The 15356-nt window shown below is 29.2% G+C and overlaps 2 protein-coding genes across 3 annotated transcripts in view; one reads left to right on the forward strand and one right to left on the reverse strand.

The window, feature by feature from the left end:
- Nucleotides 1–15356, reverse strand: part of LOC126774192 (sphingosine kinase 1-like) — a 311061-nt gene that overhangs the window by 53358 nt on the left and 242347 nt on the right. The window lies entirely within an intron of this gene.
- The window catches only part of LOC126774194 (protein cueball), a 31252-nt gene continuing 21066 nt past the window's right edge, over nucleotides 5171–15356 (forward strand). The window contains exon 1 of one of the 2 annotated variants that reach the window (XM_050495598.1): nucleotides 5171–5470. In XM_050495598.1, the coding sequence (XP_050351555.1) occupies nucleotides 5407–5470 (64 nt within the window). In that variant the 5' untranslated portion in view covers nucleotides 5171–5406. The remainder of the gene's footprint in view (nucleotides 5471–15356) is intronic. The other variant, XM_050495597.1, reaches the window with a different exon arrangement.

Below are 15356 nucleotides of genomic sequence, written 5' to 3' on the forward strand. Positions count from 1 at the left end.
TTAATCTTTATTTATAATGCACTTAAGTACTTAACTTATTTATGCCTTTTATTAATGTACTATAATCTTAGTTTCAAAATTTCGATAACAGCTTGATTGACTTTCAAATCAACAACTCAACCGTCAATATTTCAGAAATCCGGATGAATACCACATATTATGTTATATTATGATGTCAATATGTCATTTCAATGCCAAAGTATATTTACTTCGGCCAATGTAATCAGCTAAAGGTGTCTGAAAACTGATTTTTTAGTAATTTGGTCTAGATTATAGAGGGTAAGAAAAGAAGATGAAATGAAATAGTTAACTTTACTTACTTGATTAATTTAAAATATCATAACGTAATACAAGCGGTGTCTTTATTATTTTTATTTCACACTTTCTTTAAATTCTAGGCCCCTATTTCATACCCGTAGACCTTGGGGAGCGGCAAACAAGTGCCGCTAATACAATAATGGTTTGCGTAATCCATTTACCCCACAACCCCCGGAGGATTGAAAATGTCTGTTTGTTCACACGATATTATATAGTAGTTACTGACCGCAAATATGTCTGCGTTTGTGAAAAATTCTATAAATAATGTTAACTATAAAAGGTAGATTACATAGATATCTTATGTAAATTATGTAAAGTAAGTTTAATATACACATTTCTAGTGTTTTGATTTGCATATTTTTAACAAAGAGTATGTAAAATATTTAATTAAAGAAAAATTCATTATTTTTTTTAAACAATACCATGAACTTATAAAAACTATGGCTATGGTCTTCAACAAAAAATAAAAAGTGCAATTTTAACAGATGGCCGAGAGAGTTCTACATCTGACAATTTAAAAATATCCCTCTAACCCTCAATGATACTTTATTCTATAAAATAACTTTTATTACGACATATGGGCACACAATGAAAATTAATGATATTTCTTGAGTAACAAATTATAACAACTCATTTATTATATGAAAAAAAAACTTAAATTAATTATCTATAAATAATGCACCAATACTACTTATATACTATTATTATTACTACTAATGTAGTTACTACCGTACCGTAACAGCCTGTGGATGTTCCACTGCTGGGCTAAAGGCCTCCTCTCCTCTTTTTGAGGAGAAGGTTTGGAGCTTATTCCACCACGCTGCTCCAATGCGGGTTGTTGTTACAATGTAGTTACTACTCAGTAGCAAAATTATTGAATTTATTATAGTTTTATTTCAAGCGGTTGTAACTTTAGTAGGTATAGTAAAAATCAAATACTGCGATAGAATGGAGTGTTTAACATTTAAAGTATTTTTTTAAATATTTTCTGACGTTTTTACCCCGTAATTCCGTATGAAATTCGTTAATTGGATTTTTTTTATTTTAACTAGTTTTTTTTTTAAAACGATACAATATGAAAAATATTTTTTTATACTTTTTAAGGTTCCTACCAATTATTATCACATCTAACACCCCGTCAGAGAGTTTAGGCGATATCCATTTTGCTTAAATCTTTGCTAGAAATAGTATACTGGCATACAATAATTCCTCTTTTAGAGAAAACTTAAAACCAATAGCTGACCTTTATATCACAACTTAAAAACCGCCACGTCTGTTTGTCTATCTGAACGCGATTAACTCCTAAACTATGGAACGGATTTTCATACAGTTTCGCCAATGGACAGGGTGATTCATGAGAAAGTTACGTAATACATATTACGATATAAGCGTTTTATGTAGATATTTATTCTAGTCGAGCGAAACCGGGACAGGAAGATAGTACTGAATAAAAAAATGATAAAACATTTACATTTTAATTTAACATAAGCTTGTGGTGTTTTTTAACAGCTCCATCTGTTGCCGAATCTACAAACTACTGAAACATTACTACTTGGAACTTAGTATTAACAAATCAGATCACTAGATGTCACTGCATACCTTTTAAAATACAAAACGTAATGTAATTTATATTTAACATAAAGTTTTTTTTATATATATTTAATAACAACATATATTTGTTATGTTACAGTATATAAAAAATAACAGTAGATTAGTACATTTAATTTAAAAAGTGTTATGAAAGCCAATTGTTCGTTTATTTGAATCGTATGATTAATCTCGAAAAGTATTTTTTCATTTAATGAAACTTAATATCAATATTTCGAAGTATTAGATGGTCGTTTAATCTACTCGGACGAAGCTGTAGAAACAGGCTATAGATATAGTCTCCATTCCAAAACATTAATATAGCGTATTTATTCATATACTGATAAGAAAACAAAATTTTAAACATAAGTGCAATAACACAATAATGATATATGGAATAATAATTATGTAATAGCAACTATGTACATATTACGTGTTCAAGTTTATTCATAGAACGTATGAACAACCTTCCACATCGCGACCGCATAGAATGTCGGACAATGAGCTTTTACCAATTTACTTTACGACTAATGCAGATATACTACACGAATTAAAGTATTTTGAAGAATTATTAGGATAAAGATATTATAAGAGAACTGACACATGAACACTAGGGCACCCTCTACCTAGGTAGACCCGAGCCTTGGAGCCCGGCATTTAGAGGTTAACTGCAACTAGCCAAATGATCATGATTATGATATTTATAAATTTCAAAAGGCTACGATTTTTAAATTTAGAAGAGCTAGATGACGTCACTTATTATGTGTCTCCTCACCTACGGTTTCCAAGTTTTTGATTGGAAGTTATTTTGAATATACGTTTAATATTTTCATACATTGTATGTATCTACAAATGGTTCGCACTATACATGTTATATTTCTGGATAATTAAATAAATAGTCGTAATTTAAGTTTAAAAGATCGCTATGCTTGATCCATACAAGCGCGTTCGCCGTCGTCGTCGATGTCGGAAATTAATTTTTGTCTAATGTTTAATTCGTAATTTTATAAAACTATAATAATATACGCACAATGTAATATAATAGGGTTTTGTATATAAAGACTAAAAACACTGTTAAAGTGAAAACTTTTATTAAGGTTGAAATAATCCAGAAACCGTTTCCCTAAGTTTGACACTTTAGTATTTACAACAACATTTTGTATACAATCTCAACTATAAATGTGATAAGTATATAAGTAGGTAATAACTAACATGCAACATGATAATTTCACGCAATGTTGAGTTTTAAGATATGAAAATAAAATTAATCTTTAATAGTTTTCAGATTGGTCTATTGTTTAAAAACATGTTTGAACTTTCACGTCTATATCGATAATTTGCATAAATAAAAACATTAACACTTTGTAAATATAACGGTGACATATTTCCTGAAATGTCCGTACAGACGCTTTCAAGGAATTGTTGTTTCAGGAAGTTTGAATACCGGATATCCGCCTTCAATTAACAATAAACGTTTATGTGGTCAACGATTTAACAAAAAGATATATATTATATCAAATGGACTTTACGCTGTTCTATATCCTGCTGTCAATGGTAATAAGTAATTAATTTATAAAATGCCTACGGCATATTATAGTTTGATTTGCATATATATTCATTTTGTAACATTTATTTCTAAAAGCTGTTCCGTATACTACTACTACGGTCGAGCAGGCCCTGAACTAAGGGTGGCAAATTTTAAGGGGCAATTTTTTTAGTAGTAGCGCCCTCTGTTGTCTTAAGCGTCAACGCTCAAAAGCGGTCTGAGAGAATATACTCCATACTTTCGCCTTAACAAGAGAGGAAGCTTAGTTCTTAGAAATTTAACGATAGCAATTGTGTATACATTCTACTACCAATTACTATAGTATTCGCGTTATTTATATCTATAAAGAATACTTCTTTTTAATTATGAAAAATAACGCAAATACCTAACTAAGGGAATGCTTAAATAATATAAGAAAAAATATTTAGAGGAATTTAATTTGTAATTACAATTATATAAATTGTAGAAATATAAACATTAATTTCTTATATAATTACTTTAAAAAAAATATATTCAAAATATGCGATCTATTGTTAAAGTGCCTAACATAGAAATGCTAAAATTTCTTTAAACAATAAAGCAAAGAAAAACGAAACCAAAATAAATAAAAGTAAATTTATGACAAATTCATATTTAATAATGTAAAATAATATTTATATATTATCATGTATGTACTGATTATTTTTTTAATTCATAAACAATGTTCATAGAATCTTATAATTAATTTATACTACGTCTTACTATTTCAATATGTATAACTATTAATTAATCTTGAATATACGGTTGTTAATAGAGTAAAACTTTTTTTTTAAAGAACTACAACTTCCTGACATTGGCCTACATTAATTAAAAAATTGTTTACACATTCGTTATATTTAAATTATGTTAAAAAAATCTTGTAACGAAAATTTAATGTATCCAACCAACCATGAAAATTAATAATTCGCAATGTAACTTCAGAGTTTTCCTATTAAAATTTAGAAGTAGAAAACTACAATGATTTTTAAAGGAATAAAAAATATATTATTAAAAAAAAATAACATTCACAATTGTCAATTTTGCATTTAATAATCTATTTTTATTACTTTGATAATAACTGTCAAAACGATATAAATAAAAATAATTTAATATAATGTTAGTTTAGGTGCTTGTAGTTTGATTTGATTGAGGACTCTGGGGAAAAAATATTATTTAATTGTCGGTGACATTGACAGGTATAGATAATAGATATATACTATTAACAATTTCATAGCTGACAGAATATATAATAATACTATAAAGCTAAATAATGCAAATATCTGTGTCAATTATTACTTAGTTTAAATAAAATGCACGAAAATACATAAATTAGACGTCAACGGGCATAAACTATAAAACTAATAAAAGCAATTAATTGATTAAAACTTAAAACTTTTTTTTAATCATGTTCTATTTTCATTAATTGTATTACATTCTTATTTATTTATTTCTTATTTAATTCTCTATATTTATATATATCATAATAATATTGTGGTAATTATAACAACATTTTATTATGTAGGAATACATAAAACTGTATTATTAAAGTATTAATATAAATCAACGTACAGTTGTACACAAATGTAACGCAGACATTGCGTTATATAACTAATTATCTTTTGATTATAAGATAATTACAAACCAAGGCAAAGCGCCTTGCAATTTCCGAATCTTTCAAATTCGCGGCTTGATAAGATATCGCTTCGCGTACTTGTTCCATGAGCATGCGCTCAGTGACTTCAATAAACCTATTTTGTGTTTCTCTTCGCGGCAAAACGGACGACGATTTGAGTAGGTATTTAGTTTCGGTCTAACACGCGGTCGGTGCGGTCGTTGTCAACGTGCGCCCTCTGTCTGACATTGGCTGAAACTCGCACAAATATACTGTCCAATCTAATGTGCATTTAATGGGAAATATTCGAAATTTATGAAACAAAATGTGTAGAACGCAGTGTTTGTTCGCTATCCTCGCGATCACGATCAACCTAGTGAACTCCTGGGGTAAGTATCGCAAAAATATCAGCTGATGCGTGACTTTTTAACACGTGCGAATTTTTTAGATGTTACGCAACGATGAGGGTTAAGTTTGTATAATTGCGGAATGATAAAAGAATGAACTATTTGTACGTTTTTTATTCAATAAAGTGTAGTACCGCTAAATGTCAATAAGGCGGTAATTCGCTTGGCGCCACGACGCCGATTTGAGGGGGCCGCTAGTCACGTAGGCACTTCGAGCGGCCCGCTGGCAACTCGGCCGAATTGGGAAGGCTGAGAAATTTTATCAGGCGTAAACATATTTCGGACAATACAACATAACCGGGTAATAATCCTGAAAGTATGGAAAAAGAAAAGCGCTTTACGGATATTGTGCTGTTTAAGAACATGAACTTTTAAACTCTAAATAGATTATTCGGACCAATTAATAAGATTATTTCTCAGGCTCTGAGACTAATATTAGCTTTGTGATAGAACAGCACAACTGTTTTTCAAATAAATAAACTAAAAATACTTAAGAGGATAGACTAATAACTTAAATATAATATTTTAAATATTTATTATACACCTCTTATTAAAAGAAAAATATTTGTCTGAGTCACACACATAACACAAATCTATATATAAATATATAATTACAAATATATTTAAAGATAATACTAATAGTATATGCCAACTGTTTTTTATATCCCAATCAATCACATTTAGTTCAATACGAAAATATTATTTCAAAAGTTATAAGATCGAGTCAGATTTTACTTAAATGTAAGTTTGTAATAGTCTGTACTTAAATCTGAAGAAAAAGAAATTAATCTATGACAAGATATTTTTTTATTTAATTTGTAAAAGTATAAAAACGAGACAATTAAATGAGTACATTTGTATGTATTATATGTTACATAAATCAGTTCTTAGTAAATATACCTAGTAGTAAGTCATTAAAGTTCTTTCTATGACGACAAATTTACATTTTATATACAAATCGTTACATAGCAATATTTTTTTTACAATACCTACTAGGGTAGATTTGTAAACACATTATTATCAATCCAGAATTTAATTACTTTATTAGTTGATAAAAAATATAATTATCGTTAAGTATAATATTTACATACCTACAGATAATAAAAAATGTTTACTGAGATATTTTAATAACAACATTGTAAAAATGCTAAAAGTGCGTTTTATATAGGCAAATGCCTAAAGTTGAGTTAAAGACTCGCCAATATGTTCGACGATTTAATTTTTAGTATTAATTGAGTACTCAAAATCAAACTATATACGTAATGGTATATAGGGTTGTGGAGTATTCGTTGTAACTCAAATGAATGAATATTTAATTATTAAATAAATACCTTTGTTTTTCTTTTAGTAAAAACATATTTGAATTTAATTTTATTAATTTTCAAGTCAATTTTGGATTATATGTCTCAAAAATATACTTTCTAGCACTTTTCCAAATATCCGATATCCAGGCGGATATTGCTTAACTATATCCGGTCCTAATATTTGGACCACGTCATCAAACAGACTATGTATTTTGTTTACTTATTATTTTTATTAACTACAACTTTGTAAACAATTAAATTATTTTCGTTTTCGTTTAAGTTATTTCGTTATTCATACTATTATACGCAGATTGACTTGTTTTAAGAAATAAGGAATGTTTATTTTCTATTCCAATAACGAACGTACATATATAATCGTATTTATTTTATGTAATTGTAAACTCTTTGCTGTTGATATTATCTGTGGTTCAAAGTTGATAGGTTCAAGGCGAAGAAAGTAAATATAATACTGTATTATACGATGATATATGATTTACGCGTCCATTTTTAATAGTCATTTTAATTTTGACTCATATTTATAACATTTTATGTTATTTAATTGCGACAATAATATTAATACAATAAAATTGCAAAATTATTATTCATAACAAATAGTTTAATAATATTGTTGTTAAACATATGTTTTATTCTATTAAAAAAATTATCATGTAATAATAGATGTTATACTAAGTTTTAAATTAAAAGAAACAAGTAGTATTATGGTCAACGCCATCTAGTTTTGAATAAGATCAACATTTGAAAATGTTGTTCCTAGACATGTAAATAGTGACAAAATGTGAAATTAGTTTAAAGGAATACTTGTATTCGTAAAGTGTTTACGTTTTGTGCTTACAAATAAAAAATAATCGTTAATTCGAATAAAAAATTATCGCAATTACTGTGATTTTTTTAATCAAAAATTTGTTTCCGTATTCATTGATGAGAATTTAAAATCAGCTGATTATAATTATCACATCGGTATTATATTTTGTAAATAGCATACATTCATTATGTATACATTTACACAATTACTATTAATGAATGAGCTTAGCGTGCTCAGTTCAAAGAACAAATTAGATGCTTAGCTCTATATTTCTATTTGAAGGTAAGGCTGTTCTTAAGGTTACTAAACAATTGTCGTTATTTTTTAAAACTTCTAAGGAATAACACCAAATTAAGATGATCTTTCTACTAATTTTATTTCATTGGCTAATAAACATTGTTAGAATATTTTTTCTCACGCTGAGAGTTCAATTTTCATTATGTAATCATAGTATTATATATTGCTAGGTAAATGCTTATATGTAGATTTAAACATTTGTTACTTATCGTAAACTAATAACAAATTTTCCAAAATAAAATTACTTCCGACGCCAAAAATGCCTTAAATGATAATGAAAAACTTGAAATAGTAATTAAATTTATCTTCATAAATAGGTTAATTGCAAAACAATCGAAACGAAAATTCTCGTCGTTTAAATCGAAGAATAATGAAATCCGATGACATTAATCACCTATTGCCTAATGGTAACCTCTCATTGTCGTCAATGTTCAGTCTGTACATGACCAGCTAAGTAACTGGGGCATGGTCAGTTTTTAGATACGACTGGTAATTTTTTATTAGACTAAGTTCATAGAACACGATTTATTTTTCTAGAAGTTTTTTTTTTAACAATATCTCAGAAGATAATTTTCACTAAAATGTTACAACTTTTGGGCTCTTTTTTCGGCTGTGCTTTTTCTATTGGAATTGTTTAACATAATTATTATATATTCGGGTGAGAATTTATAGCTTTATTTACCAAGTAAGTTAACTTGAATTCAATCGAATGGACTAATCTTGTCATGGAATTGACACTAACATATCTCGTTGGTCTAGTGGCTAAGACTGCAGATCCCGAGGTCCTAGGTTCAAGCCCTGTGTCGGGCCAATAGTGTTATTGTAGTGTTTTCTGTCGGAGATTCTCAGTAGCGGCCCAGACTCTGGAAGATGGAAGTATGTACACTCCTGTGCGCCGGTAAGCACGCAAAGCCGGATGTCGGATTGCCGTCCCATCGGATTGTGAGAATGAGCGAATAGAGATTGCATCTGTGTTTGCGCACACTCTCGTGCACTATAGTTTGTCCTGCGCAGTTGCTTAATCTCTCTTGAGATTGGCCGCCGTGGCCGAAATCGGTCCGTATGACATTATTAATATTGTTTTTATATCTTTTTAATCGTGAACAAATTTACGTGACGTATATTCTCAATATTCTTTCAGTAACCTTATACACTTTTCTAATCTAATAATCTGGTTTTATTTTAACGTTCTTTTCAAACTAATAACAATACGTAATAACACGATAAAGTGCGTTGTAATTTGGCTTAAATTAAGAACAAATTTTTCGTATGTCATTGGCGTGTAATACGGACCATTGGCCTTTGGCATGAATACTAAACATTAGTCTACACAAATAACTACAATAACAATAAGTTTCATACTTTACTGAACTGATATTTTACTTAAATTATTTTAATTTATATATATATATATATATATATATATATATATATATATATATATATATATATATATATATATATATATATAGATTATGTAATAATTACTTGTGTAACTCGATTACAAAATGTTTCGAATAACAAATTAGCGATTTTATCATAAGGATCAAGAGATTGTTACAATGTAAGAATATAGCAACAGACTTGCAAGAGCTATAAATATAGCTCAGATAATGCAATAAATGCTGATTGCAATTGTTTGTTTTAAATTGTCAATCACTAGCTTGTTGTATGTTATTTTTATCGACCGTCCGACGTTATTAAGGTCCCGCGTTGACTGAGAAGATACCATACTCTTACGAATTATTATTATTATTACGTATTAGGCATATTCTTCAAATTCTTATACTCAATCAGAGACCATATATTAGACAATATGATTATTTTCTAGTAGTTACTTATGGTTGTTGTCCTCCTAACCAACTTTCGCCATTTTCAAAGTAGACTAAATAGCCAAAAGCACAGGATATATTGTGTACATTTACAAGATTGTATATAGATGCACTTCTTATTCCTTTGCTTATATAGTACAATAGTATTAAGATACTACCGATAAGTCGGTATTACTGGATAATGATCAGATGTAAGGCCGTTAACGGCGATACTATTGTAACATCTGGCTGATATTGAGATTTTTTTACAGACATTTGATAAATAATTTTTAGTGGTCCGATCTAAACATGGATTCTCGTAAGTCTGCTTCTCAAGCCTTTTAATATTACATGTTTTGTTCATAGATTTTGCAAATGTTGTATTTTATTATTTAACTTAACATGAACATTTAAGTATTCATAGAGTGGTATAGTGCATTTGTGAAACACGCTCTTTTGCAGTATTACATCTCTATATTATCCCTCGCGAATGTACTTACATTTCAGTTCATCTTACTTAAAGTTAAGGAAAGTCTGTGAAAGTATAAAGTAGAAAAGACATTTGAAAACAATCTTCTATTTAATCTCTTTACAAAAAAAAAAAAAACTTATTAGAAATAGCTAGCACTAAACATGTCCGCAATGTTTCATGAGGATTACGTGAAATTGGCTTAAAATTCACTTCCAAATATTGATCCACACCAACTAACATGTGAAGTTAAATGAAAGGCTTGTAAAAGGCACATACGAAGCTAGAGCCTTATATTTCCCGAGGATAAAGATGTAACTGGGTACATAATACGGACATATGGCGAAGGCTCGTGAGGCGCCGTACAATACATAATACTTCATGGCGACCACGACCGCTCTGACAAGAGTGTCACTACGAAGAAGGGTGCATAACAACTTATAATAAACTCGGATATTACTTCGTACATAATACAAGTACTCCTTATAAGTACCGTTTCAATTAATGATAATTAAGAAATAAATAATTTTATCAAATGTCTTAAGTACCCACTTCAAGATAACAAGCTTTAGAGTTAATATATACAAATAAACATTTTTTATCATTTAGCGCAGTCCATGATATTGTTAAAGACAAAAAATAAAGTGGTAGAAAAAAATTCTCAAGTATTGATAAAAAAAAATCCTTATTATCTATATATATCCATATGCAAACGATTTTTTTTTTATTTATGGTATAGCGATCATTTCCAAGTTATAATCATAAGAGGAAGTATAATATAAAGGATAATTTTTAATATATTTTATGCATATCAAAATAATATTTTTTAGTGTAACACTTAATAGAAAATGCTACACGTCCTAATGTGTAACAATTTTCAACAAAAAAATTGAATAATATTCTGTTAAAAGTTTTTGCGACCAATTTAAACATTTTGCGCTTTAATATTTATATAATTATTCACAATAAACTTTGGAGGACTCGAGGAATTTGATAGCAATCTGTAAAATAAAGAAAAAATAGGTATTGTCTAATACTTGCTTCGTTTTGTACAGAATATACACATTTCAAATTATAAATTTAAAACGGTTTTTTATTGGTAAACGGTCACCTGACAGTTACGTTAAAATTAAATTATAAAATAATTATTAAAGGAACCCAATTACATTATTATACAATATAGTGAGTTACAGTTTTACATAGAAAGTATAATAATAATTATTAACCTGTTCTATGTTATCAAGATTTTTTTGTCTATTCCAACTTTATAATTTCTTACTCACTCGTTATCATAGAGATGTTCACAATTATCTTTTATTTTGGTTACCAATTTTTTATAGCCTTTTTTCCGTTCATTTTGCAGTTGTTTACTTACGAGTATATATGTAATTATTATATCACTACAATGAAAAGTGTCAAACAGGCTCAAACCGAAATAAACTGGTGATAAGTGGGTGGTTCCTATCCAGGCTTACAATAAGCTCAACGGTCGTCGGCCAGCCAATAATAAAACTAATCTATGGTATTTCACGTTTAATTGTAAGCGTATTGATTTCGCTTCATTCATTTGAGTAATAGAGTAACTACTGAGTTTGCTCTCGGTACTTCTTGGTAGGGCCCTAGGTACATTGCGAACCGGCTTATTATTCAATTTAATCCTGTAAAATGGCGATTGAAAAGAAATTATTTGTGCCTATTTGAATGCAGAATCAAAAGTTTTCGATATAATTGAGAAATATAAAAAAGACTGTCACGTGACGTGTAATAGTTACTATAAGCGTCAAAAGTCACAATAACATTAGTTTTGTGTTGCAAGTCTTGATATTTTAATATAGTTCAAATCAGTTAGATTATGACAGGTCGAAAAAGGTTAAACTTACTCGGATTAAACTTACACTTCACATAAACTGCTATTATACTTCCTGGCAATTTATTAGGCTGTATTTAAGTTGTTCCTTAATTTATTTTTACTTAAGATTTATATATACTTATTTTAATACAATATGATGATAATGATACCCTTTGAATTTTAGTCTTGATGATTTTCTAGATCACAAGTATGCAATCATTGTTCGGGACAGTCGACACGCTCGAAGAGAGCTCAGTCGCAAGACCAATGTATTGACGTGGTTCCCGAGACAAGGAAGTAACCCTGAGACGATATAATTTTCTTACTCCTCACTTCATCTGAGAATTTCTTGACGGAACAACCATGTTAGTATATTCGTACACGATTAGCTTTACGTGAATAACGAAGCGAATAAATTCTAAACACTAATAGTTTGGTTAAGGTGGCATAACAAAAGGAATTTACCAGCGAACCCATGGTAAAAAAAACTATAAACACAATGATATTCAGTCAGGTTTCTTGAAATACTTTTGCATATAATCTCGCTATACTCGTTTCAATAAGATATTAAAAAACAAACACTCCACAACATACAAGTCCTCTTTCAATACATTTTTTTAATATTAAACAAGATATATGCATAAGAACGCGTGAATCTTAACCGATGATCGTAGATTCAAACTCGAGCAAGCACCACTGAATTTTCACGTGCTTAATTTGTGATTATAATTCATCTCGTGCTTGACGGTGAAGGAAAACATCGTGAGGAAACCTGCATGTGTCTAATTTCATTGAAATTCTGCCACACGTGTATTCCACCAACCTGCATTGGAGCAGCGTGGTGGAATAAGCTCCAAAAGTTCTTCTCAAAAAGGGAGAGGAGGCCTTAGCCCAGCAGTGGGACATTCACAGGCTGAAAATATTCGTCGATTTATATTCTAGTATATTTACTATTTGCTACATTAAAAAATAAAAATTCAATCTGTTTCAATAACATGTTATTCGAATAGACTTTATGTAAATTTTTCACTTCAAGAATTGGACGACTCGCACTTGGCCGTTTTGTCAAGTGCGAGTCGGAATCTCGAACTCAAACATCCGGACCACAAATATCCGTAAGATAATTGCTGTATGACGTATGTCCAGTCTATATGCGAAACAATTTTTCAATATAATCCCACTGGGTTTTTTTTTGTGAAAACTGGTTATTGCTTATGTTTATTATCTGTATTTAATATAGAATACAATTTAAAATTAAATTAACGCAGTAAATTTACGCAGTTTGTATTATCATTTTCAACACACAAAATATGTTTTTTTTTTAGTCTTGTAATGTAGACAAGGAAGAAGTCCTGTTTCTAATAATAATATTGCAGAATAAATTAAACTTAGTATATTATAATATACGTATAAGAAACTAGTTAGTCGCCAAAGTATGTCTTAAATAATGTATTATAAAGAAATACACTTTATATTATATGCTATAAAAATAATTATATCTTATACGTTTAGGTTATAAATTATATAAAATTTATTTATAACTTAAAACTCGCTGATTTCGACTGCATTATAGACTTGAAAAAACGCGGACCGGATCGTGGCATAAAAATCTTGAAAATTTTGTATCTTTTCAATTCAAAACAGTTCGCTCACTGTAACGGTTTTTTCAACTATATTATAATCTGTTATTCATGACGATATCGACCCAATTACATAATGTAACGAGCATATAAACTTATTTTGTTGTTTTTTCGAGTATTCGAAAAAAATTACAACTTTTTGTAATATTTGGATATGTAGTATCAAGTAACCCAATCTGCGTGTAACGATTTTATAGCAGAATTTTGCCAAAACATTCTATTCTCATGTATTACACAACAGCATTCGTACAAATTGCGCGGATTTATTGGTTGGGATGCCCTACGGTTTGTTGCTTATGTTTCTTAAGCGATGGTTAAGTTGGCTATAAGGGTTGGGATGCCCTACGGTTTGAGTCCTGTACATGTAAGTATTGAATCAGCTTAAAAAAATATTTTATTGAATTTTTAATAAATTATTCTAATTAACGGTTTTTAATTCAAGTATTAAAAAAAAAACTTTCCCTATGATACGTATACATGTTTTTGTGCCCAATGAAGTTAGAAGTTTAGAATTATTAAAAAAAATAAAATACACGCTGACTTTTTTAGTAATTCAAATTAGGAACGATTACATATCAAACGAGCTGACAGTGCGTTTAGTACTGAATAGGTTATCGAATAACAAGTTTATGAAATGCAAGTTTTATTAACAAGTATATAAATATTCGCTCACGTTTCATAATAATGATACTCGGATAGTTTACGAACAAGAAGCCTTTGAAATACGAAGCCTAAGTATTTGCTTGCTTGGAGCCTTGGGTCACGTACGCCAAGAATTGATAGGGTCATAGTCTAAGAGACGCACTATAAGCAATCGATGACAAAAAACGATTACACATCATACATCCGCACGGCTTAAAAAGCCATTTTCTTATAATAATATCATTTAACAAAAAAACTATATTTCATATAAAGTTCTACACAATGCAATAAAATAAATATGGAACACATACATTTATATTTAATCATTTATTGCATTATTAAATATATTAATGTTCATGACACGATAAAAAAATAGAACTTATTGATAACGTGTTACTTAATTATAAATAAAACATTTCATATTACTTAAATAATATTAAAATTCAAAATAAGGTAAATAAAATTGAAGTAGTTTGAAGAAAATTGCAGGGGGAGATGTCCTTACATCCCGTTGCAGGGGGAGATGTCTTACATTACGTTGTTAGGGGCAAGGACATAGGATTCCTTAATCCTATGTCCTTGCCCCTGACAACGTGTACGCAAAATATCATAATGACAGCGCTTAGCTCTTCGACTATATTGTAGTTAAGGCAATAGATGGCAATATGGGTTGTGTTGATAGGTTCTTAATGAGCCGAAAAACAAACTTGTTCAATACTGAATGTATGACGACAGTGAATAAGACATTAACTAACGTCCATTATAAAAAACCTTATTTGTTTTTTATTTATATAGAAAGCTAAATAAATGGACTATACATATATAAAATTAAATTATTTATAAATGATATTGATAATAAATGCAGTTATCATCATGAATTGGCAACATTTTACAAATCATATAGCATTTGCTACTGAATAAATTTAAATCTCATATTAATTAATATTCATAAATATTACATATTATACTGCACAGTATTACCTATATGGAACAGGAGTTTCCACCCAGGGGGTCACTCCCCTAATGAGGCGGA

The sequence above is a fragment of the Nymphalis io genome, chromosome 16 (genome assembly GCF_905147045.1).
Source record: "Nymphalis io chromosome 16, ilAglIoxx1.1, whole genome shotgun sequence".
Taxonomy (NCBI): Eukaryota; Metazoa; Arthropoda; class Insecta; order Lepidoptera; family Nymphalidae; genus Nymphalis; species Nymphalis io.